Below are 26518 nucleotides of genomic sequence, written 5' to 3' on the forward strand. Positions count from 1 at the left end.
CCTAGTGAGGTCAAAGTGTGGCAACTGCATCACTGTTTCTTGTACTACTTTTTAAAAAAAATCACTCAATTTATTATATACTGCACTGTTTGCTCTAAGTTCTCCGTTCTGAACATAGTCTTAATCATCGGCTGAAGGTCTGGTTGTATTATTATGTTTATCACAAATAACAGCATGTTTAAATTTAACATGCACTGCTGTGCATTTTTGTGTTTTCATTTGCTTCTGTCTGATTATTCCACTATAATGTAGCCTATGGAATTATTTGAAAATGATTTTTATGAATGTGAGCAAAGGGTAAAAGATAAAGGTCAAAGAATGATTTCTGCTATAGTGACGAGGCCATGACCCTTTTGCAAGCAGATGGTTTGCATTTAATCAACCCTGATGTTAACCTGTAGATCACATGGGTCAACTACTAGACACACAAACGCATGCATGTAAACAGCTGCTCAAAGCATTATCCCACATCTGTGCACACTTACATATGCATGTTTATCCTATCGAGCTCATAACATCTCCTTTTGATATGAAGCTATTTATATAGTACTGTAAATATTATTTAGCATTGTTTAAAGTTGTGTTTCTCTGCACTCGTTGCATGTTAGATGTGGCTGCAGTTTTGCGAGCGGGCTCCACTCCACATGCGGCTGAACTGTCACGACCCGAACGCTCACCGACCGTCAAACATCGAGAGCTGCCTGCCATCAGCGTGAAGTCCGGCTCCACGTCCAGTCCTACACCACCCAGATCTGAGACCACTCACCTGTCACCCAAATCCGCTGGATCTCACCCAGCCAGCCCTAGAAAGGCCAGTCCTACACATGAGGTGAGAGGCATTGTTAATATTTTAGAAGTCACTTTTACCCACAGTGATTTACAAAAGAACCAATATTTGTAATATACAATACCAGGTTTATTAGACAACTAGATTTGTGTTGTTATCATTAATTAAATGTATTAAACGTATTGAAAATGTTAACTGAAATAAAAACAAAAAACAAAATGGTTTTTTTATATTAGTTATATTATTTATATTATTATTATATTAGTTAAACAACACAACAGAACACAACAAACTGAGTAAAAATGTGATGGGGGGGATAAAAAAAGAATATATTCATAATTAATATAATAATAGCAGTATATTAATAATACTACAGTAAAACAAATGCATGTGTCTAATACAGGGATTGGCAATTTTTTTTTAAATAAAACCACAAAAACTACAGTATTAAAAAATTACTAAAAACTAAATAGATATTATTTAAAAAAAAAATAGTAGTTCAAATCATTGATATATAATATTAAACAAACTGGTATAATTAAAATAGACAATAATAATATTAAAAATAATAACTAATAAATTAATGTAAAAAATTGACTAAATAGACATTTAAAAAATTTAAATAAAAAAACATAAATAAAAATGACAAAAACAATGAAATGACTTGAATTTTAAAATTAAAATATAATTAAAATAAAAACTGTTATGATTAAAAATGTTTTCAAAATATTATAAATACTAAATAAAAGCTCAAGTGCATGTGTCTAGTACATGGTACATTTGACATGAACTGGGATCTCAAAAATCAATACCAAAAAAAAAAGATACGAAAAAAATGCTGAAAATAAAATGAGAAAAATAATGAAATTAAACTAAACAAAAAATGTAAAAAAAATAATAATTGTATGCGTCTATATGTACAGTGTATGTATGTATACACTATATATATATATATATATACATTAGGAAAATTTATTTAAATTAAAAATATAATAAATGCTGCAATAGTATATTAATGATTAATTAAACAGCTACATAAAAAGTTACAAACATAGACACCAAGCTATTTTTTTCACTGCACTTTTTTGCACAGAATCCTCTAGAATGCATATCATTTGTTGATTCTGTCTGGGTTTGATTTCATGAATGAGTTTACTTTTGGAGTGTTTGATGAGCTTTATCTATGAAGTTTAAAAACTGTTCCGGGGTCAGAGTGCAGGTGCTCTCGGCGCGCGTGCAGCTGTCTAAAGCTGATATTCAGTGAGATAATCCTGTGCAGTGCTGCTGGATTATGAAGGTTGTAGTAGTTGTAAGTGATTATCCATAAAAGGTTTTACCCTTGAGCTATAAATAATGCCTGCATGACTCCATTTACTTCTTACTCACAGCAGCACTATATTTAGATGATGACTCTGCAAGTTTATTAAACAACAGACCTGTTATTATTATTTACTAATGAACATTCTACATGTGCTGCATAACATGAGAAGCTGCTATTGGACCGTTTTTATGTTTTGAAGTAGATGAGCACAGTGCATGTATAATTGTTATGAGTTTTTGCTCGTAGTTTTTGAAGATGAAGGCATCATGTAATCTGTCCATGTTGGCATCTTTGTAATTAGATTGATACCATAATTTGACTGGAAAAGCAAAAGCAATTGAAGATCTGGCAAACTATCCTATGTGTTTTTGCAGAACTTTGTGAGATCTCTATGAACTAAGATTAGTGACCTTGTGCTTCAGCTAAAATAGTTCAGTTTTGTATGTAATGGCCAAGTGATTATATATATATATTTTTTTATTAAGTTAATTTAGAAAAACATTTGGAGCATTTTTTGTTCGTTAAATATAATTTATTTATTTATTTTAATGAACAGCGCCCAGTGGAAGACTGGTCGTAGTCTGTTTGATCAATTTGCCTTCTCAAATCTTCAAAAAATCCAAATCAAATCTAAAGATATAAAACAGTTCAAGTATAAAACAATGTTAGTTTAAACATTAAACCTAGATAAATGTGCGCTATTAGGTGCATATCCAATAGTTTGTGCAGAGAGTGGAAGCTAAACGCGATCACTTGCATTTTTTGTCGGTCTCGAAAGTAAAATCGAAGTCTTGTGTTGTTTCCACCAGCGCTGTATTTTTTTTTCTTCACCATAATTGATGGATGTCTAAAATATAAAAATAAGGAGAAGCTTTGATGCGCTGCAATATGGTAGGGCATTGTTTTAATGCTTACAGCCGAAAAAGATTTTTTCGTATTAGAACTAATTTGTGACCAGTTTTTTACGAGCTTGAGCGATTCTGGTTTAGATTAAAGCAAGTTCAAATTTGTTTAAGATCCAAATCACAGTCTTATTAGCAAATTGCTGGCATGTAATTGTTCTGCCATCTATTCAGTATTTCATTTGTCTGATATTATTGCTGAGTGTGTGTATTGTTTGTTTCAGGTGGACACTGCTAGTGAAGTTGAGGAGCTGGATATTGATGTTTCTCCAGCACCGTATTCGGTCAGCAAAGGAGCAGCTAAACTTCAGGTCTTCATTGCACGTTACAGGTAAACAGTATTAAACAACCTTACAGCATGAACTGAACTGCCATGATCATCAGCAGTGGCATGCAACACAAGTGTTTATGCTTGATAGAGAAAATCAACCTATGAATGGTTTACTTGAATGATACAGCTTCTGCATATTAAACTAGAAAGTATCTTTACATCTAACAAATGACACACTCTTGTTTTATTTTCTAAATGCAGTTACAATCCTTATGATGGTCCTAATGATAACCCAGAGGTTGAGTTGCCCCTCACAGCAGGAGAGTACATTTACGTCTACGGAGACATGGATGATGACGGCTTCTATGAGGGTGACTTTATTTATATATATATATATATATATATATATATATATATATATATATATATATAGTTATCTTATTTTGTCTACTGGGAAACATATAACATGTATCTTCTGTAGCCTTTGAAGTGCAGTACTAAATTAAAAAATATGATATTTAAAGAAGAAAAATGTGCACATCTCCATTCTGTTCAAAAGTTTTCACCCCCGGGTATTAATGCATGGTTTTTCCTTCTGGAGCATCAGTGAGTGTTTGAAACTTCTGTAATAGCTGCATATGAGTCCCTCAGTTGTCCTCAGTGTGAAAAGATGGATCTTAAAATCATACAGTCATTGTTGAAAAGGGTTCAAATAAACAAAAATGTTGGAAAACCAAAGAATTTGTGGGACCTGAAGGATTTTTCTGAAGAACAGCAGGCAGTTTACCTGTTAAGGACAAACAGGGGACTCATGAACAGCTATCACTAAACAGAAAAACACAGCTTTGGATTATTCAGGTAACAACACAGTATTAAAAAATCAAGGGGAATGTAAACTTTTGAACAGGGTGATTATTATAAATTCAACTATTATTTTCTCTTGTATAATCCCTCTTATTTTGGTAAAATAATTCACATTTTGCAGATGTTGACCTCAACTGTGTTATATTAATGTTCATATATTTTCAGTTTTCACTTCTAAACGTCTAAAAATCTAGTTTAAATTTCCTTTAGTAACACTATCTACAACCAACACTTTTTTTTGTTACATTATGTCTGTCACCCTCTGTAGGTGAGCTGATGGACGGCAGAAGAGGCCTTGTTCCCTCCAACTTTGTGGAGCGCGTGTCGGACGACGACTTCATGAACTCGCACCCTCACCAGGCTGGTGATGTGTCCCATAATTCCTTCCAGGAGAGCAGCTTCCACAGTGGCAGCGAGCGGCTGCACCAACACCACTTGCGTTTTGCCCACAGCGCCTCCGAGAGGACGGAGACCTCCACGACAGCCTCGGCTCCAGGTGACAATGCCAAAGCCAGCCCTGCTAACCCTGCGGTCCCGCTCACTAACGGCTTAGACTTGGATCTAGAGGAAGTTGGGGTGGACACTGTGCCTTACCCCCGCAAGCTAACGCTAATCAAGCAGTTAGCCAAGAGCGTCATCATCGGCTGGGAGTCTCCGCTGGTCCCGGCCGGCTGGGGTTCTGTGTTTAGCTATAACGTCTATGTGGACCACGAGTTGCGAATCAACGTGCCATTTGGTACCCAAACGAAGGCCGTTCTGGAAAGGCTGGAATTGGCGCAGAAGGCATATCGGATTGCGGTGCAGTGCCTGACGGAGCGCGGCAACTCGGATCAGCTGCGTTGCAGTATGCTAGTCGGACGTGACGTGTGCGTGGCGGCGACTCACCTGCATGTTGAACGCGTAACGGCTACCTCGGCCAGCCTAACCTGGCTGCCTAGCAACAGTAACTATGTGCACATTGTGTCCTTGAATGACGAGGAGTGTGAGCTGGTAAAGGCGGGATGTTATTCACTGTGCCTCAGTAACCTCTCACCCAACATGCATTACGACGTTAAAGTGGAGGCCAGGCCGCACCGCACAGCCTGGGAATTACCGCCGGAGTGCCGAGAACGCAAAACCGCAGTGACCTCTTTCACAACTCTGACTGCAGGTAAGTTGCAAAGATACATTGATGCTGTTTCTTTTCTTGCTGAAGTTCCTTTGGTTTGATCTTTGACCCTTACACTTGTCTTACAGGTCCTCCTGATGCTCCTCTGGATGTGCAGTTGGAACAGGGCCCATCTCTGGGAATAGCTCAGATTAGCTGGCTGCCCGTTACCATAGATGCCGCCGGGACGTCCAATGGTGTACGAGTCACTGGCTACACCATCTACGCTGACAAGAAGAAGGTGAACCAAAGAATTCTTCTGAAGTCCACTATTTATATAATTTGATTTATACAATAAGTGTGCGTGTAAAACACTCTTGCCTTTGGCTTTAGGTATTAGAGGTGTCGTCACCCACGGCAGGCAGTGCTCTGATTGGTCCATCTCAGATCCAGACATTGCAGGCGGCCCATGAGCTCACCGTACGGACCATGTCAGCGTTTGGTGAGTCGCTGGACTCATTGCCAGTGAATGTGCCCGCCAAATTGCCTGCCATCATGTCCGGTGCCTCATTGCCTCAATGCCAGTCTGTGCCAGCCACCGCCAGTGTCCTCACGGCCAGTGCCAACCCAGATCCTGTTGTCTGTGCCACATCTCTCTCTGCTGCCAAAACGCCCATTCTGCCACACGCTGCTACACTGGACGAACACACCACTGGTCCTGTGCGGGGAGTCTACATCAACACACCCAATGCAGTCGGTCGTGAGGCACCTCCGTCTCCTGCATCCTTTGTAGAAGCCTGGGCAAACCCAACATCAGCTGCACCCATTGCAGCACATGAGGCACTGCCGCTATGTGCCTCACGTAATAACTCAATGGTGAGTTTAAACTAAAAATCTACTTGCCTACAGTTTTGGAAATGTTTAAGAAAGAAAATGTTTAGCATTACAATGTAATGTAGAATTGGTTGTACTTGAGTTGAGATACGTTGTCTGTTTGGCCACTGACAAATAAATGATCAGTCTATAATTTTAATGGTAGGTTTATTTAAACAATGATAGACAGAATAACAACAACAACAACAATCCAGAAAAACGCATTTCAAAAAAGTTATAAATTGATTTGCATTTTAATGAGTGAAATAAGTATTTGACCCCTTCGCAACATGACAGAGTACTTGGTGGCAAAACACTTGTTTTGACATTTCTTGTAGTTGGCCACCAGGTTTGCACACATCTCAGGCGGGATTCCGCCCACTCCTCTTTGCAGATCCTCTTCAAGTCATTAAAGGTGCCATAGAATGGAAAACTGTGTTTAGCTTGGCATAGTTGAATAATAACAGTTCAGTACATGGGCATGACATACCATGAGTCTCAAACACCACCACTTCCTCCTTCTTATATAAATCTGGTGTTTGCAAAAGACCACCGAAAAATAGGTAAATTCCAATATAACACTGACTATTACGCAATAGTCCTGATCGTTAATAGTTACGCCCCCAACATTTGCATAGCCCAATCATCAGTAACGTCAGTACATCAGTAAAACCACTGAAGGGACATGGTTAGCTTAATGCTAGCGGTAGCCTGTACATAAGATTTAACTTACCACATAAATGGAGAGATGAGTGCACTGATGATGGCCAATGATTTACAGATCCTGAGCATCACTAAACCATCAAAACTTGTGTGATAATTCCTTCTTATATTATACTACTTCGCTGCAGTATAACGTTACACAGAGCACATGCGATCAGAGCAGTGAGAGAAAAAAATGTCGCGGATTCACAACGGCAAATCCTAGGGTTGTAAATGGACCTGTAAAACCATTTGTGCAGATTTTTTGCCCTTTCCTATGCCATGTACCTTCTATGTAGATATCAGAGAACAATTTAAAATATTGTTTCAGTGCATTCAATGGCACCTTTAAGGTTTAGAGGCTGATGTTTGACAACTCAAACCTTCAGCTCCCTTCACAGATTTTCTATGGGGTTAAGGTTCAAATACTTATTTCACTCATTAAAATGCAAATCAATTTGTAACTTTTTTGTGAAATGCGTTTTCTGAATTTTTTTCTGTTGTTCTGTCTCTCGTTGTTCAAACAGACCTACCTTTAAAATTATAGACTGATCATTTCTTTGTCAGTGGGCAAATGTACAAAATCAATTTTTTTTCCTCACTGTATGGTTTCTGTTTAGAGTTGGAAAATAGTTGGGAATCTTAGTAAGCTATTAAAACATTTCAATCAACAGGTGAGTGTATCTGCACCCATGGTTTCACCTGCGTCCATGGTCATGCCTGTGCCTGTTGCTACACCAACATCCATGGCTGTACCTGCTCCCTTGACCACACCAGTACCCATGCCCACAGCAGTGTCCATGACACCTACCACCATGCCTGTGCCCATGTCTGCGCCCATACCTACATCTGTTGTTGTACCTGCATCAGTGCCAGTGCAGTCCAGTGTGGCTCCTGCTGTGCAGAACCCAGGCAGAGACACAGACACCCCAGGAGGCCAGCGTCCTGTTGCCTCCCTCTCCGACTTCTTGGAGGACCCCCGTGCCAAACTTCACACACCACCACCCAGTTCCACCTGCCCCAAAGTCAACATCCCAGGAAAGGACCCTCTCGATGTCCCAGATACGCACCCACTGAGGCCTCCCAATCCATCACCCTTTGAGTCAGAGCCCGAGGAAGACAGGGAAAATGCCAGGCTTGTGTCAATAGAAGAATTCCTGCGGCCTGTACCTCAACCTCGAATAAAGGTCAGTTTCCAAACCAAATCTGGAGACCACGTGTGTCCCTGTTCAATTGTTATCAAGAATCTTACCATTGCCGTAGAGCTAATCTTCCTTAATTAATTGAAACATTGTGGTGTCCTATTGCAGCGGTGCCTAATAATGCTCCTGGAGGGCCTCTGTTTTTCAAAGTTTAGCTCCAAACCACATTAAATACACTTGAACCAGCTAATCAAGGTCTTTGGGACTTAGGTGTGTTGGGTCAAGTTGCAACTTAATCTGCAGGAAGGTGGCCCTTCATGAGCAAAATATACACCCTTGTCCAAGTGTCTCAGAGTTAAAGTTGTTGTTTTTGTGGTACTCTATCAGGTCTATGCTGGTGGTCTTATGGACCCTCCCCCAGACTACCATGGGGAGAGCAGTCGGTCTGATCTGTCTGACATACTGGAAGAAGAGGAAGAAGATCTGTACTCTGAGCCTATCGCTGACATCACCTTGAGAGGTTACAGTGCAGCTCCTATGGGCAGGGTATGTATGTTCACATGAATGTTGTAGTTTTCCTTAGTGACTCTTTGGACAAAAAGTTGAGCAATGTGTCAGGACATTTTGTTGGTATTCCACCAGGTAATCATGCTTATATTATAATCCTGCTCTGTATAACTGTGTTAAATATCCAGCATCTTCTGATTGGCTGTGTTTGTCCTAACAAGTGGGGACAAATGTTACCCGTAGTTGTCATTTACGTTCTTACTGTTCTTATATTTCCTCTGTTGCATTTTAATTTTCTTGTTTCCTTTTGTTCTATTTTCCACTTTTGACACCAAACAAAACCTTTGCCTCATCTGTATGTTCTCGATCTATCACCTTGCTTGTTTCCTACTCCGGTAACTCCCAATGCTCCTCTAAAACAACCCAGTCTGAAATGTGGGAACTTGACAGCGATGAAGAAATTTTGGAGAGGATTATAAAGCTCCCCCCTCAGGCCTACCACAACAAGCAGCTCTTCAGCATCCCAGAAGTCACGGAAGAGGAAGACAACACCGAGTCGGAATCCCACACTAGGCCTTCCCCAGGGTGGACTACTTCTGCCAAAGGTCATGAGGGTCGCCGACATTCCCCCCACCGTCACAATCATGGACATAAAATGGAATACGATTCGCCTGTAGTGAGATACAAAGGGACTGTTCCAGTCAGGACTAGACCTAGAGTGCATTACGCTGACACGGTGGATACCATCAACTATCTAGATGAGGAAGAGGTGGAATTGGAGTCTGACAGTAGCCTGTACGCTGGCCCTAGTTCTCTAAGTGTGGCTTCACGCCGCACACCGCACAAAGGCCATGGCGACCGACTCAGGAGAGAGGCCTCACTCCGTAGCCAGATAACTTCAGGAACAGGGCAGGGATCGTATTTGCTTAGCAAGACCATACACCGTGTGAAATCGCCCACTGGACCCACAACAGAGATTGACGTAGAGTATGGAACCGATAACGACGAGGAGCCTCAGCTGTTTGATCCTGGAGAAGTGGTGTTAGAACAAATGAGCTCGGAGTGGTGGGTGGAAGGTGGTAACAATGAGTACCACCATTTGCCCCTGACATGCAGATCCCAGCCAGAGCTGCCCTCAAGCAGCCGCTCATGGGTGGGTTGTCCTCTGTCCATCCGTCTCCTGTTGTACCACAGCCATCTTTCCCTTGAGAAGCACTCTTTGAGAACCTGCCCATCCCTTTATGAGATGGCTAAAACCTTTTGCATCCTAAAAGCAAAAATGAGCACAAGTTTGCACCCACATCAGTTGCCATTCTCATGGGTTCACTGAAGCTTAGTTTGTCTGACTTGTTGCATCATAGTTGGAAGGTTTAGAGTTGGGGGTGTCAGCTCTGGCCCTCAAGATCCACTTTTCTGTAGAGTTTAGCTCCAACCTTGATCAAACTCACTTACCTGTAATTTTCATTAGCTGGTTCAGGTGTGTTTGATTAAAGTTGAAGCTAAAATCTGCAGGTAAGTGGACCTCAAGGGCCAGAGTTGATCAACCAGGCTTAATGGTATTGTTGGAGTTAGCAATGGCCAGCCCTAAGGAATTGAGCAATTCTGATTCCAATTCTACTTAACGTTTGATTAACAATCCTTTAATCAAACTGTGTGCATAGTTAGTAGGCATGCTGACATCATCCATAGCAACGAGGTCAACCCCGGCCTTACTCTTAGCTTTAGACTTCTCTCTATTCCTTAGTAAAAGTTTGTCTCAGCAGCTTTGTGGATAGGTTTTAAGAGAAAACTCTTAGCTAAAAACTTTCACTGCTGTTTAGGAGAACTCTTAGTGCCAAGATAAAATGTTTTGTGAATACGGGCCCAGAGCTGCAATCCAGACTCATTTTATAACTCCATGCTTAGTGTACATTAACTATTTCCTTGAATTTTTTTTTCTGCTCTGGAATTTTAGAAGAAACATCTAAGACCAAGTCGATCCTTCAATGAATCCTCCTGATGAGCATTTGCAAGATTATGGCATTGCTGCACATTCTGGCACCTCTAATATGTATATTTCATATTAAGTTGCTCAAGAAGAATGCAGATGTTCCTGTACCTGTAAATGGAACTGGAAGACAAAAACAGATCAGTTCTGAATAAGAAGTGGTTCTTTATTCCCAACTCTACATGGAGCGTGGAACATTTCAAATGCATTAATTTACTACATACAGTGACCACTGTGCTATATTGGATTCTACCAAGTATGCAATGACTTTCCAACACCAATTTTACTGTGGATGCAAAAGGTTTAAGCCTCTACATCTTGTTCCTTGCAGATGATTGTGTACCCTACACCCTATCTCCCAGTCTCTAGTCAAGGCATCCTCATATTTGTAGTTGTGTAGTTGGCAGCACTGCTCTATGTATTTGTCCTACGTCTTATTCTTCCCAGTGTTCAATTAGAATGTTGCACTATGCTAAGACTGTGGCTGTGTATTATTGCTCAACAAGTTTACTTGCTTCCGTGCTTCTCCTTTCCTTGATACAAATGGGATGCTGCTTGCTCCACGTATCTTTAAGGTTGTCCAGAGACTGCTTGAGCGTTTAAAGCAGAGACTGGACAGCACTGATGGGCTGTATGAAACTGTATGTCATACCTGCACAGGGATCTCCTCTTTGTTCCCCAGATTCCACTGTGTTGTTACAAAGAACAACCCCATGTGCTGCTTCTGTTGATCTAGAAATCAAATGTCGCTTGAGCATTGGCTTTTTTGACTTGTGTATGTATTTCAGGGCTCCAGGCTATCTGCTAACTCAGTAAAAAAGAGTTAGCAATAGTGATTTGCCTAAGATGCCAGAACAGATACATATGCAATTGCGATAAGATGTATAGACAGTGTTTCAGGCTTTTTGGTTAACAGGTAGCAAGCTAAGCAAAGTAAGCTGCACACAGAAACACTGCATGCTACAAATGTGCCAAATGCTAGCTTGGCAGGCATTTAATATGGACTATTCTTATTCTGTAATTTGTCAAAATTACTAAATGTTTATTAAAAGCAAGTGGCTTCTAAGCAGTTGTTCTAGTCTGGAGCCCCTAGTGTTCATATGTGGTATTACATGCAGATTGTGTGACGTTACAGTTGTTCCACTGTGATGTTGGTAACGTTAGATTAGGGAACACTAATCACTATTTACTAGTTGCTTATTAGCATGCATTTACTAGCATTTTGGCTGTTTTCTAATATATATGGAGGACACATTAGTGTCTTATTTTGCATGACAATATTCTAGATCCTTTAACCTTGCATACTATCAGTATGCAGCAAATTTGTTTATTGAAGGAAAACTCTTTACTTAATAGTGAATATGTGTTTACTAATCTAAAGATGTTAGTTAGTGGCTGTATCCCACGTGTCATTATCTAACTGTTTGTTTCTCTCAAACCAGGAGACAGGTGGAAGAGAAGCATCGTTGGCAGATCCAGGTGCAGCGTGGTGCGATGTCACTCCAAAATCGCCACGCTCTGAAATTAGACTGCATAGAGGTAAGACTCTCTCACTTCCCTCTCTGTCTCTCATTGTGAACTGCATTCAGCTCTCATTTAGATCACATCCCTTTCTTTCTCTCATTTATCCATTTGCCCTTAATCGTTCTTCTCCAAAGCTAGTTTCAACCAAACCAACACGTGTATCTAGCCTAGTGTAAATTGAGACTTCTGTTGTGCTTAAATAAAACTAATAAGTAGGCTCTTTTGCTTTTTAATTGCTCATTCTTAGGGTTAGTGATTTGATCAAAGCTCTTAACATAAAGTGTTAAAGCTTGGCTTGTAATATATTCCGAACTTGCTTGTTGAGGAATGCGGCCATACAATTTGTTTAATTGAAAACCCACAGATTTGCATTTATATATAAAGTAACCATGATATCATACAAATTTGGAAGTGGACAACATCTGACCACATCCCTGAAAACCCAAACGTTGTTTCCTAGTACAACATTGAACTTTTACAGTTAAAACTATTATTTAGTATACTTTTGAATTTTGTTTTTTCATTGAGGACATCCCCAAAAGGTGGTTTTCCCAAAGGTAGCTTCTTTTTCTTCATATTTGCCCTCAAATATGACACACAGAGGTTGTGAAGTGACCCTTTTTCTTTGCTCTGCCCTTGATTGTTGCTACAGATGGTCTTGATCCTCACTAATGAGCTTAACACAAACATGACTGACACCAGACATTATACATCTGTGTTTTACACTATAGCCCTCACCCACCCTCTTCAAACTCATCTAGAAACAGGAAATTGATCCTGATGGCTGCAGCGTGCTGACCCTTGACCTGATGACCCTGACAGATGCTTGAGTGCTACTGTCAAAACTCCAATGTACAGAACAGCAGTTTTATCTTGCATGCATGTCCAAAAAAATAGCACAGGATGGGTGGTGTTTTGGGGCATTTGTGTTTCCTTTACAGAAATTGTATCTTTACAGTTGTATTTATTAATTTAGTAGGTTCTTTTAGTAATGCTTTTTTATTAATTCATATAGTAATTATTTGATCAGCACAGTTGAATGGTGCTAAATTGTGATTTTTAAACTACAGGAAACATTAGTTAGACCAATCAACATCAGGAATCAGAGCTGATTTGGTTTTATTAAATGTAATATGGTATAGTGGACTTCATAGTGGAGTCCCTTCCATAACAACATTATTAAAATCACAAAGTTTTTTGTTATCTGAATAGACATTTTGTGTGTATTTCTCTTTTTCTGTCGTTCTCGCTCTGTACGGATGACTCATGCATGCACGTTTCTGTAGCGGCTCATGGCGGCTTAGGATCAGGAGGTTTTAGTATGATTACCTCACTTAAGGACACGCCTGGGCCAGACCAATTCTATTTTCAGGCAGGGGAGACCACGAACATACGTTTACTGACTCTAATATTTTACATGCATCATACAAATCTGAATTCAGCTTCCCAAAATGTGAAACCGGATCAACCACCAATGTGTTGCTGCATAAATGTGGAATAATTTCTCAGTTTGTGTTTGCTCTTTGGTGTTGCAGAGCCCAGAGCATCTGGAGAAAATGAGGTGAGAGTCTTTGTTGCCCTCTTCCCATATGATCCTGCAGTCATGTCACCCAATCCTGATGCTGCTGAAGAGGAGCTTCCCTTTAAAGAGGGCCAGATTATCAAGGTATGACTCTGCTGAATTTAAATTTGTGATTTCCACACATGCATTTGTCTTTAATCCTGTAAAAATCATTTTTTTATCATATTTGATCCTTCAGGCTTTTATGGCTCATGTAGTATGAAATATTGAGAAAATGGAGGAAAAACAGTTTGGTTTATTCAGAGGCCCAAACTAAGCAGAAATTGTTAATTTTGTAATTTGGTGCAGATACTGTTATTTGTATGGCAAAAAAGCAGGTTTCTAAACCATTGTATTTCAAGTAATTCACTGCATTGAAGCACTCCTACAGCAAAAACCAGTTTAATGCATATTTTATCAAAATTTTAGAAATTTCATTTGAATATTCAATGGATTTCATTAAATTCCTTTGAACATGAATTTATGAAACCTACACATTCAAAACATCAATATTACTCTGACATTTTTTATGTAAACGTTTAAGTGAAATGTTCGGTACAGTAAGCACTTTAATGCTGCTATATATGCTGGGGGTGTGAATTTGATAGGTGCTTTATACAGTATAAAATAAATGGTACTTAAAAAAGTCCTTAAAAGTCCTTGAATCTGGTGTTCATGAAAGAGTGGGAACCCTTAATTATACTAGAAGGCCCTCTTCTTGCTAAAAAAGTCAAAATTATCAAACGACAGAAGTCATTGAGTAGATCGTGTGCAACAGCTTTAACAGCAAGGTTTTGATCATGTTGATTATTTGAGGCCTTAGAAATTTGATAAAGTAGTAGGGCTACTCGATATTGACAAAAATCATAATCACAGTTTTTTTAGTCAATATTGTAATAAGATTATTTAACACAATTATGACTGGGTCCAAAACTTTATATTAGCGATTAATTTAAAGATAGCAATACAACAGAAAAAAAGATACAAATAAAAAAAAAAACTGAATACTTTTATGCAAGTCTAAATTAGTCTAACAATACAGTACAATACAGAAATTGAATGTTAATATTTGAATGTAAAATATAACAGCGTCTTCACTGTAATAGTTAAACATGCTTTGTTTTTTTAATAAAAATCCAAAAGTCCTTTATTCAAGAGCAGTGAATGATTTTTCTCTTTGTATTTTTACGTTTTTTAATATTAATCACAGAGACAGCAGGAGGAGTATTATTTGTTGCTCTAAGTGCCACACAGATCCAATATACTGTTACACACATTTTCATTCTCAACCGTTTATGATCATTTAAGACATAACTGACAAGGGTTTACATGGATAATCACCAAGCGCCTCATTTTGAACTAGTTTTGCATGTATTTGACCATTTAGGTGCACACCTTGAAAAAAGCCAACTTACCTGTCAATGTTGTGCTCTCTGAGCGCATACCGCTATAAAAAACACAACATCAAAAAAAACAATAATAAATCAAGCACGTCCTGTTTTATGAAAGTCACGTTACATGATATTGCTGATTCGCATGTGAAATTAGGCTTTAATGGAGGAGCGAAATCGCAGCAGTGGTAAGGGGGCGGAATGGGGCACAATAATCGTTTCATCTCGATTACTGCATTTTCATGATCGTTTGAAGCAGAAATCGAAATCGAAACCAAATTTCGATTAATTGCACAGCCCTATAAAGTAGGCTTAATAGCAGAGGTTCTCAACTCTGGCCCTCGAGGTCCACTTTCCTGCAGAGTTTACCTCCAACCTTGATCAAACTCACCTGCCTGTAACTTTCTTGTAATGATGAAGAGCTTGATTAACTTGTTAAGGTGTGTTTGATTAGGGTTGGAGCTAAACTCTGCAGGAAAATGGACCTCGAAGGCCAGAGCTGGGAACTTCTGCTTTATAGGGTTAAAATTACAAAGAAAGAACTCAATTCTGACCCACATTAACCTCCAAAATGTTTATCTCTAGTGCGACCTGCAAAACCAATCATTTTGCAGTTCATAAAGCATTTAAAACATAGTAAAGTCAATCATAGTGTTTCTTCTCTACAGGTTTATGGGGACAAAGATGCAGATGGTTTCTACCGAGGCGAGGCGGGTGGTCGTCGTGGCTATGTGCCGTGTAATATGGTTTCGGAGATCCAGGTAGACGATGAGGAGACCAGAGACCAGCTCCTGATGCAGGGCTTCCTCTCCACAGAGGCATCAATGGAAAAGATAGGTGTGTTTATTAGTGCATACATCAGATGCTCACATCTACACCTCAGTCTCGACATATATTATGTTTCACTAAATATTTGTGTGTGCAATGTCCTTTTATCAATGTCCAAATCATTAAAAAGCATTAGCATAATATTACTGGCCATGCCTAGTTTCACATCAGGATCTTTAAGTGCTGTCTAGATAGACAACTGACTAGTTTTTGGAGCAGAGCTCTATTCTGACATTTATTTAAGGTCACATTTTGAGCATGTTTCTAAAATAAAAATAAGTGTCTTAACTCCCTGTAATCGTGCAAAAAGCCACAAAGGTCCAGCCGCTGCTGACATTTTACCATAGTTAGAATGATGCTTGTAGACACCAGCTTTAAAATAGTCTTCAGACTAACAAGTTTGAGGAACTTAGGTTTCCCTTGAATTCAAGTTCTTAAAGTGATGGCAGTGGATAAGTGGTGCTTCTGTGTAACCTATAAAGATAGATGCAGTATTTTTTCTTTCATTCAAGGCAAGACACAGGCAAAACCATTGCTTTTTTTATGCATTGATCAAATTTGAGATTTTACTTCCAGACTAGTGGAAAAAAACCATCCAAAATACACATTTGAGTGTTTCTTTTATTACACTTTTTGTCTGTAGATTTTAATTGCAATAGACAGTTTGTAAAGAAATGAATAGTACAAATAATGTAAAAACATCATAAGCCTAATGAAGTTTATTTTACCTAATAAAATCGATATCACATGACCAACTAAATACTTATCACTTATTATTATTGGACATTTTTTAAAATTATAAAATTAATTGATCAGGGCTGACTGAGAATAGCACATTTCTACAAAGCCAGCGTACTTTTATTCCACACTGCATTTCATGAATCTGTTCTTGATTTAATCTGGTTTATGTGGAAGCCTGTTTCCGCCACAGAATGAAAAACTAATTGCAACTTTTAGCTCTGACTTTCTTGCACACAATTTTGGGTTTACTTATCGAAACTCTTGACTTTTTTTTCTTGCAAATTGCTGATTTCTTTCCAAAATCCTGACTTTTTTCTTACTGTTGTGAGTTTTATCTCACAATTATGAGTTTATACAATATTGTGAAATTTTACCTTTACTTTATAAATTCAGATTTTTTTCTCAAAATTCTTACTTTTTTTCTTGCAATTGCGAGTTTATATCTCAATTCTGTTTGTATCTCACAATTTTGACTTTATATCTCAAAATTCTAAGATTTGTTTTTATCAAATTGCAAATTTATCTCAGTTCTGTTTATATCTCTCAATTATGTTTTTAATCTCAAAATTTTTCTCTCAAAATTCTGACTTTTTCTGCTATTGCAAGTTTATATCTTACAATTCTGAGCTTATATCTTGCGATTTTTAATTTTAACTCAAAAGTCCAAGATTTTTCTAGCAAAATGCAAATGTATATCTCACATTTTTGTTTATATCACAAGTTTATATCTCATAATTTTTACTTTAATCTCTGAGATTTTCTCACAAATTGCAAATATATATCATAATTATATTTATATCTCACAACTCTACATTTTTAATCTCAAAATTCTGACATTTTTCTCACAAATTGTAAATTTATATCACGCAATTCTGTTTATATCTCACAATTTTGACTTTTTATCTCAAAATTCTGAGTTTTTTTTTAGCAAATTGCAAATTGTATCTCACAATTTTGTTTACATCTCACATTTCTGTTTTTGTCTCAAAATTCGGACTTTATCTAAAAAATCTGACATTTTTCTTACAAATTGTGCATTTATATATTGCAATTCTATTTATATCTCACAATTCTTAGTTTCTATCTCAAAATCCTGACTTTTTGCTTGCTGTTGTGAGTTTATATCTCATGATTTTTACTTTAATCTCTGTGAGATTTTCTCACAAATTGCAAATTTATATCATAATTCTGTTTATATCTCACAATTTTAAGTTTTTATCTCAAAATTCTTACTTTTTTCTCTCTATTGTGAGTTTTATATATCAATTTTGTTTATATAACAATTCAAAACAAGTTTATATCTCATTATTTTTACTTTAATCTCTGTGAGATTTTCTCACAACATGCTAATTTATATCATAATTATGTTTATGTGCTATTGCAAGTTTATATCTCACAATTCTGATTCTATATCTTGCAGTTTTTTGCAGATTTTAACAAAATGCAAAAGTATTTTTTTTAATTAGTAGTTTTTATTGAAAAATTCTGAATTTTTTCATGCTATTGCAAGTTTATGTCTCACAATTCTGTTTGTATCTCGCAATTTTGACTTTTTATCTCATCATTATGAGAGAACAGTCTGAATTGTGAGATAAAAAGTCACAATTACTTGAATTTTTTCAACCCGTGGCAGAAACAAGCTTTTATTGGTTTATGTTTAAAATCTACAGTTTCATTTCAGATCACAAAGCTTTGCTGGCAAAAGTGCCAAAGTGCTGTTGTTGTAATGTGTGTTTTCTGTGGTCGCTGTAAGCAGTTCAAAGAGCAACAGTGGTTCGTATTTCCCAGAATGCTTTGCTGCAGTGGCGGTTCGGCTATTTCTTTCTCACTGTGGCACCTCATTGCTGATGCTAATGCTTATTCTTATTCTTGTTTTGTGAGGTTTTCACTTTTCTTTTGGCTTCTCATTCATTCTTGTCTGCTACTTGTTCCTTTTTTTCCTCGTATCCTGTTTAAATTTCATAAAGACGCCCGCTTACATGCACAGCTTCCACGCCGTCCCGCTGCACCGCCGAAACCTAGACGCTCCAAGAAAGGTGTGTGTCAGCGCTCGCTGTCTCCTCCTTCTCTCCGAGATTTCATCTGCGTTTGGTTTGCTGAATTCACTCCCATCAGCTTTCTGCTTCTGCGTCGGCAACTCTGACCAAAAGGGGAATACGAACATTAGATAGTCTTAATCTCACTAGGTTTTATTTTTTAAAACTACAGTCAGCATGAAATGAACTATTTAACCTTTAAGTTATTTTGCAACTAAATGTTCCTGGTCTTATTGTGCATGATTCAGTGCATGTTATTGTAATGAAGCAATGCATCAAAATATATAAACTTTTCTGCTAATGTAGACAAGACCATATAAGTATTTTTTGTGGTAATTATTGCACACTTTTCAAACTGTTTTTTTTTTTCAAACTATAATAACAATATATTACAATAATAATTATATGATATAAAAAATCTAAAATAAATAATTAAAATAATAATAATTATATATAATATAAAAGAACTTATGATAGTATGTTTTTTTTAAGTAGACAAGACCATGTAAGTATTTTTGTGGTATTATTGCAAACTTTTTTGTTGTAGATAAATGAGCTGAAAAACACTAACTAACTAAATAAATAAATAAATAAAATCATAAGTGGTAAGTAGTCAATCAATATTTTACAAAAGCTATTTTTTAAAACTAAATAATAATAATAATAATATATTGCAATAATAATTATAATAATATACAAATATAAATATATAATATAAAATATAATATAAAAAATCTAAAATAAATAATAATAATTATATATAATATAAAATAACATGATAGTTGACTTTTCGCAATTATACGTTTTTATCTCAAAAATCTGAGGTTTTTCCAGAAAATTGCTAATTTATCTCAATTCTGTTTATATCTCACAATTTTCTGTTTATATAGTTTATATCTTGCATTTTTGAATTTTAGCTAAAAATTCTGAGATTTTCTTGCAAAATGCAAATGTAAATCTCATAATTCTGTTTATATCTCACAATTTTTACCTTATCTCAAAATTCATAAATTGCTAATATATATCATAATTCAGGTTATATTTCATAACTCTGCATTTTTATCTCAAAATTTGTCATTTGTCTCATAAATTGCGAATTTATATCACTATTCTGTTTATATCTCACAATTTTGACTTTTTTATCTCAAAATGAATTTGAACTCAACATTCTGAGATTTTTCTGGCAAAATGCAAATGTATATCTCACAATTAAGTTTATATCTCAGAATTCAGACTTTTTTCTTGCTATTGCAAGCTTATATCTCACAATTCTGTTTACATCTCAAAATTTTGACTTTTTATCTCATCATTATGAGAGAACAGTATGAATTGTGAGATAAAAAATTATTGTAGTCATACTATAATAATAATAATAATATATTACAGTAATAACAACAAATCTAAACAATTAAATTAATAATAATTATATATAATATAAAATAACTTATGATAGTTGACTTGAATTTTTATCACCCAATTCTGTTTATATCATATCATTTTGACTTTTTATCTCATAACAGTATAAAAAGTCACAATTACTTGAATTTCATGACTGAAACAAGTCATGGCAGAAACACTAACTAAATAAATAAATAATAAAAAACAACATAAGTGGTAAGTAGTAATTCACTATTTTACAAAAGCTATATTTTTCAACTATAATAATACTAATACTAATATATTAAAATAATAATTATTATATGTAATATAAAATAACTTGTGATCGTTGACTTTGTAACAAATGCTGTTTTTCTTTTTAGAAAACTTTAGAAAATTTCAAATTATAATGACATTTAGTAATCATCTACCTTCTCTCTCGATAGTCATTTTTAAAAATTTATTTTAGAAATGAAAGAAAAATAATTGAATAATGATGTATTAAAATATTTTTGTATTAAATGACAATGTCACAAATGCTGTCAAACTTAACTTGTATTAAACCTGGAATGATTTCTTTAAATTAGTGTTTTCTAATGTTTGGACTCACAGCCCCCTTTGGTCAACTCTCCATCTCGCTTCCGCTGACTGCTTGAAGTGTGTGTTTGTGCGTGTGTGTGTGTTTGTGTCTCATAACCTGGCTGGTTTTGTTTAGTTTGATTTGTCTTTTTTCCCCATGAGCCCAAATGTCAATCAAGGTCAGGCAGCCAATCAGATTGTGTCTAACCCTTCCTTCCCCGCCCACTTCTGTCCTTTTCCAGTGGAGTCAGCTGCGGTGTGGGACGACACGTCCGCTATGGACTCCTCCAGTCAAGGTTTGAGCTCCTCCTGTCCCGTCCTGCGTTTCTCTCTCACGTTTCCAGCATGTTAACATACTGATGCAGCGTTGCATGCAGTTACCTTGGAGATCTGCATCCAACACATCCTCGTCTCTGATCTAACCACTAATGATCTCTCAGCCTCTCGTTTGACAGTTGTGCTCATGTCTTTAGTGCATCATGCTTGATTTGGTTCACTATGCATGTACTTTCAGTGTTTGTCTTGAAGAGTGTCATTAAGTGCCTTTTTGTTTATCATGCAGAAGGTTTACAAAAAAAGTTTTTTTTAAACACAAATGCAGAATGAGTTGCACGTAATTTACATGCATTTCATTTAGTTTCTTTCATGTTTGTCACTAACCATTTAATTGATTGTTTAATTAACTTGCTCAGCTAAATTGTTTTCAAACTATTTCTCTGCCATGACACTTGTTTACATGAAAGTGATAAATCAAGCTTGCATAGCTTGAAGTTTACTGATCATAAACCTGCATAACATATGTATTTGACTTGCAGTGAAAACGGTAATATTGTGAAATAATATTACCATTTAAAATAACAGTTTTCTGTTTGAATATATTTTAATATGTAATTAATTGCTGTGATGCAAAGCTGAATTTTCAGAAGCCGTTAGAATCTTATGACACTGAAAACTGGAGATAAACTGAATTATGAATTATAAATTTGCAATTTGTGAAAAAATCTCAGAATTTTGAGATAAAGTAAAAATTTGTGAGATATACATTTGCATTTGCTAGAAAAATCTCTGAATTTTGAGATAAAGTAAAAATTTGTGAGATATACATTTGCATTTGCTAGAAAAATCTCTGAATTTTTAGTAAAAATTCAAAATTTAAGAAAAAAACTGCAATATTGTGAAATGTTAATGCAATTTAAAATAGTGTTTTTTTATTTTAATATACTTTAAAATATAATTTATTCCTGTGATGCAAAGCTGAATTTTCACCATCATTACTCCAGTCTTCAGTGTCACATGATCCTTCAGAAATCATTTTAATATGCTGACTTATTATCAGTGTTGGAAAGAGTTGTGCTGCTTACTACTTTTTCAAGATTCTTTCATAAATAAAACGTTAAAAAGAACAGCATTTATTTAAAATAGAATGGTTTTCTAACAATATGCACTACTGTTCAAAAGTCTGGGGTCAGTACATTTTTATTCTTTCTTTTCTTGAAAGAAATTAATACTTTTATTCACCAAGGATGTGTTAAATTAATAAAAAGCGATAGCAGAGATTTACATTTTTAGAAAAGATTTATATTTTTGAATAAATGCTGTTCTTTTAAACTTGTTATTTATTAAGGAATCCTGAAAAAAATAATCATAGGTTCCAAAATAATAAAGTAAAAAAAAAGTTACTTTTTTAATAATGTAATTTCATCATATACATTTCACAGCAAACAAATCTGTTAATTCAAATCCTCAGTCAACAAGTATGGCTGTCAGTCATAAAATTAAATCAACACCAAATATTAACACAGTCCTAAATAATGCACAAAATGCTAGAATACATCTGAAGTTGTTGTCGATTCACTGTTAGATTATTCAGTTTTAACTGTCTACCATCACAGTAGATGTAGATATAATTGTCATTTTATGTTTTGAGGTCGTAGAGATCATTTCCTTCACATTCAATCACTGCAATATCTGTGGAGACACCAGACCATCACCTGATAAACTCTAGAGTAGAGTCTAAACAAATATATCAAATGATTAGTATTAGATAAATACATATTTTCTGGCATTTCTGTGTCATTTTTCACCCTGAGCGCTACTTAAATTCTCTGCGGTTGTAACGATGCTCATTAAGATGTTGCATTTGACTTGCAGACCTCAGTCGCTCCGGTGGCGCGATGGGAAGCTCCAGACCTCGCAGGATGGTGGCCATCTTTGATTACGACCCGAGAGAGAGCTCTCCTAATGCAGACATAGAGGTGACCTTATTACTGTGACATAAAAGCTCCTTACTAGTAAACAGTCTCCAGCATATGAGTCTAATGTACTATTTCTCCAGGCTGAACTGACCTTCAGTGCGGGCGACATTATCTACGTCTTCGGTGACATGGATGATGATGGCTTCTACTATGTGAGTTTCTTTCATGCCTGTGCAGTGCTTAATTTGAGCTTAATTAGGTATTTGTTTTTAAAGATCTGGCATTAACAAGTTCATTAGATCATGGCAGTGCATGCTTGCATATAAGACAGAGCAAGCGCGGGTTTATGTCGATGTATTTGGAGGATGTAAATTGGTCCTCAAAATATTTTTGATCAGCTTTTTTAAGTTTAAAATGGCTCTCATTGATTGGTGCTTACTGCTTAACCCACTCTCTCCAAACGTGTTTATACAATATTTGGCTTGGTTTGGTATAATTTCTGATATTATTACACTCTCTCTCTAAACATTCCACTGCTCACTAAATATGTTTTGTTTAGAGCGTAATAATATCAGAAATGATACCAAATCAAGCAAAACATTGTATAAACACTATAAACATAGCTATACGTTAGTTCCCCTGACTCCAAAACCAATCATTTAAATGTAACGGTATTCAGAACAGAACAAGAATGAAAAAAATATAAAGCTAAGAAACAATAACAAAGCGAAAAATCCAAAATGTTCAGCACAAATCCAAACGTTTCTATATTCGCAATGTATTTGAATGATAAACTATTGTTTATAATGTAGACTTGTACTTCACCTATGTATATCGATGGGGAAAAAAAATCCTCTTCTGCAAAAATGTGCTTGGAATAACAGTAGAGTGGACCAGTTATACAAGGCTCTATATATTTTTTCATTTTATTTTATTTATATATACAGTCAAGCCTCAAATTATTCATACCCCTGTCAAATTCTGACTTAAAGTTACTTTTATTTAACCAGCAAGTTTTTTGACCGGAAATTACAGAAGCTTATCCTAAAAGAAAATAAGACGATGTACAAGAGGCATCATTGTGGAAAAACGTATTACTTATCTTTTATTTACATTTGAATAAAAAGTGGCATGTCCAAAATTATTCATACACTTTGCAAACTGTCACAGTCTATGGGAAAATCCAAAGTTCTATACCATTCCAAATAGTCCAAGCTGTTCTAAAGCATCCTAATTACCCGGATTCATTGGGAACAGCTGTTTTAATCAACTCAACAGGTGAAAAACAGAAGCTCTCTGCTGTTGGTTTGTGGACAGTCATGGCTAAGACAAAGGAGCTCACCGAGGACCTTTTTTATTTTTAATTCTCTTATGTTAATAGTAGAAGGTTATCTTCCTCTCAGCAATAGTTGCAATAAATGTTAGTTCTTTAATTTTTTTCTTTGTTTGTCTCATTCTTTTTACCTTTAATTTGACAAGAAACCTCCAACTGAATGCGTCCTTTGTATATTGATGTCAATTGCTGGTAGGGTTGCCACTTTTAATACCCAAAAATAAGGAACGCATTCGGGGGGGGGGGGGGGGTCTATATACCACATTAAAATGTAATAATGTCCCATATCTAAAAAATGCTGCAGTAAAAAGGTTTCATATGAGTTTTGCATATAATATGGGCCGTCCTGAATGAGAACTGATCATTTTTTTTTCTTCTACTTATTAGACTCTAAAGTCTAATAATGTCCCATTTCTCAGAAAAGAACCGTCAAGTACACCAATAAATAAAACGGATATTAAAGCAGAAATGCAAATAAATAAGTAAGTAAAAATTCACGAGCATTTTGTAGTATTATCTCTCAGTCCTGGGCGTCTAAATGAAAAGCGCTCTGCAAGCGCATTCTCTCTGTGTTGTTTCTGAAACTACCGTAATCACTGTAATATGCGCGCACGCTTAAAATCAATCGCGGCTGGCTTGACCGTGTTTTTCTGAACCGCGGCTGGCTTTACCGCAGTGATTATTTGCATGAGACGCTGCTTTTAATTTTTTTTATATAAAAAATACGGGACAAAACCCGTCCCGTATTGATTCAAAACGGGACGCGCAATTTCTTTCTCAAATACGGGACGATTCCATATTTTAAGGGACGGGTGGCAACCCTAATTGCTGGTCTGTGCTGAAAATTTAAAGTGATAGTTCCCTTACAAATATTTTATTTTATTATAATTTTCCAATTCAAGTTTTTTAATTTCAAACCTAAATGCTATTTTCATTACATTTCTCTTGTTTACTTTTGAAAAATACTGAAAAAAGGCTAAAAAAGATTGTTATCTAAGCTTTTGTTATCCAGATTAAATGGAGGGCAAATGCACATATGTATAACAAGGGAATACAAATCGCTCAGTTTTGGACCTCTGTATTTCTGAAACCCCAAGTTTGGCCATGAACACATTCAATATGATTGAATGACTGAGGAAAGCAGCAGTGCATGATGGGTCTGTTTGGTTTTCAGGGGGATCTGAATGGACACAAAGGCCTTGTGCCATCCAACTTCCTGCAAGCTTTTCCAGAGACCGAAGAGGAGGCAGCGAGGACGGAGCACACAGTGACGGAGAGCCGCAGAGATTCACAGGTGCGTGTGTGTGTGTGTGTGTGTGTGTGTGTGTTTATTGCATGCATTAATATTAATCATTGCATGCATTTTCCATTCTGTTCTGTCCATCAATTAACACCATTAGTTTCTCCAGCTCTTTTGTTCTGCATGTCGTCTTATGTGTTTGTTTTTTTTTTTTTTTTTTGCATGATTTTCAGAAGCACAGGAGAGGTGTTCACTTTAAACAGTGACCGTAAGTGTTTCATAGATCTGACCCAAACTGCAGCAAACCCTCTTTAGTGTCTGTAAACAATAAACTGAAAGGGTTATTAATTATATAATCAATTCACATGCTTTAAAGGTTAGTTTACCCAAAAAAATTACTTGTCATCATTTAGACTCCATCCCCTTTTTTCCAATCAGTGTGACTGACTGACTTCTGTGAAACACAAAAGAAGTTTTAGAGAGTTTGGTTGGTTGTCTAGAAAAAAACAGAACATAACCGTGGTTTGGATGCCAGCATTCTTCAAAATATCATCTTTTGTGTTCTACAGAAAAAAATGTACAGATAGTGTGGAAAAATGATGACACTATTGTCATTTTTGGGTGAACTAGACCTTTAAACTCATACGTTTGTTTTGTAATTCAAGCTAAAGCATTTTAAAGATCATGAGAGTGTCAGATGTCTGTTAGACCTGTGTCTGTTACTGTATTTTTTTCTGCTGCTGTAGATTCCCACAATACCATTTCATACATGCAGTACAAGATTTGAAATCTCCGTCATCTTACATAGATGTAATCTTTTTATTTTTTTTATTTTTTTATTATTATTATTTTATTATACAACCCTTATGTAATTGGTAGAACGTAGGGATGCACCGAATGTTCGGCAGCCAAAAATAGCAAATAAAAGCTTTTTCGGTGTTTGGCCGAATAAGCGAAAAGGCTGAATAGATGATACTGAACAATGACATGAGGCGATCAAATAGAGACGTGCACTAATGCATTTACATTACATTTACATTTATTAATTTATTCATTTAGCAGATGCTTTTATCCAAAGCAACTTACAATAATGCAGCAAACATTTATTTGGCTGCATTTATTTGTACATTAAAAACACATGCCTGATTCAAGAAGGGGGTCTTAAAAATGGCCAAAAAATATTATTTTACAAACGTATTGATTTTAAGTTGAATTGTGCTTTGTTGGTAGGCTATAATGTCTACTAGAATGTTAAAAATGTTTAGTGTTA

General features: G+C 36.2%; 1 protein-coding gene across 1 annotated transcript in view; it reads left to right on the top strand.

The window, feature by feature from the left end:
* tspoap1 (TSPO associated protein 1) overlaps positions 1-26518 on the top strand; it is a 127360-nt gene that overhangs the window by 96695 nt on the left and 4147 nt on the right. Inside the window, exons 20-37 of the mRNA XM_073840146.1 lie at positions 567-829; positions 3235-3341; positions 3543-3652; positions 4414-5295; positions 5382-5533; positions 5626-6085; positions 7600-7998; positions 8311-8495; positions 8884-9609; positions 10950-11084; positions 11886-11982; positions 13503-13633; positions 15588-15756; positions 18456-18524; positions 20723-20776; positions 22632-22735; positions 22816-22887; positions 25183-25302. Of these exons, the coding sequence (XP_073696247.1) occupies positions 567-829; positions 3235-3341; positions 3543-3652; positions 4414-5295; positions 5382-5533; positions 5626-6085; positions 7600-7998; positions 8311-8495; positions 8884-9609; positions 10950-11084; positions 11886-11982; positions 13503-13633; positions 15588-15756; positions 18456-18524; positions 20723-20776; positions 22632-22735; positions 22816-22887; positions 25183-25302 (4235 nt within the window). The remainder of the gene's footprint in view (positions 1-566; positions 830-3234; positions 3342-3542; positions 3653-4413; positions 5296-5381; positions 5534-5625; positions 6086-7599; positions 7999-8310; positions 8496-8883; positions 9610-10949; positions 11085-11885; positions 11983-13502; positions 13634-15587; positions 15757-18455; positions 18525-20722; positions 20777-22631; positions 22736-22815; positions 22888-25182; positions 25303-26518) is intronic.

This window comes from Garra rufa, chromosome 5 (assembly GCF_049309525.1).
Source record: "Garra rufa chromosome 5, GarRuf1.0, whole genome shotgun sequence".
Lineage (NCBI taxonomy): Eukaryota > Metazoa > Chordata > Actinopteri > Cypriniformes > Cyprinidae > Garra > Garra rufa.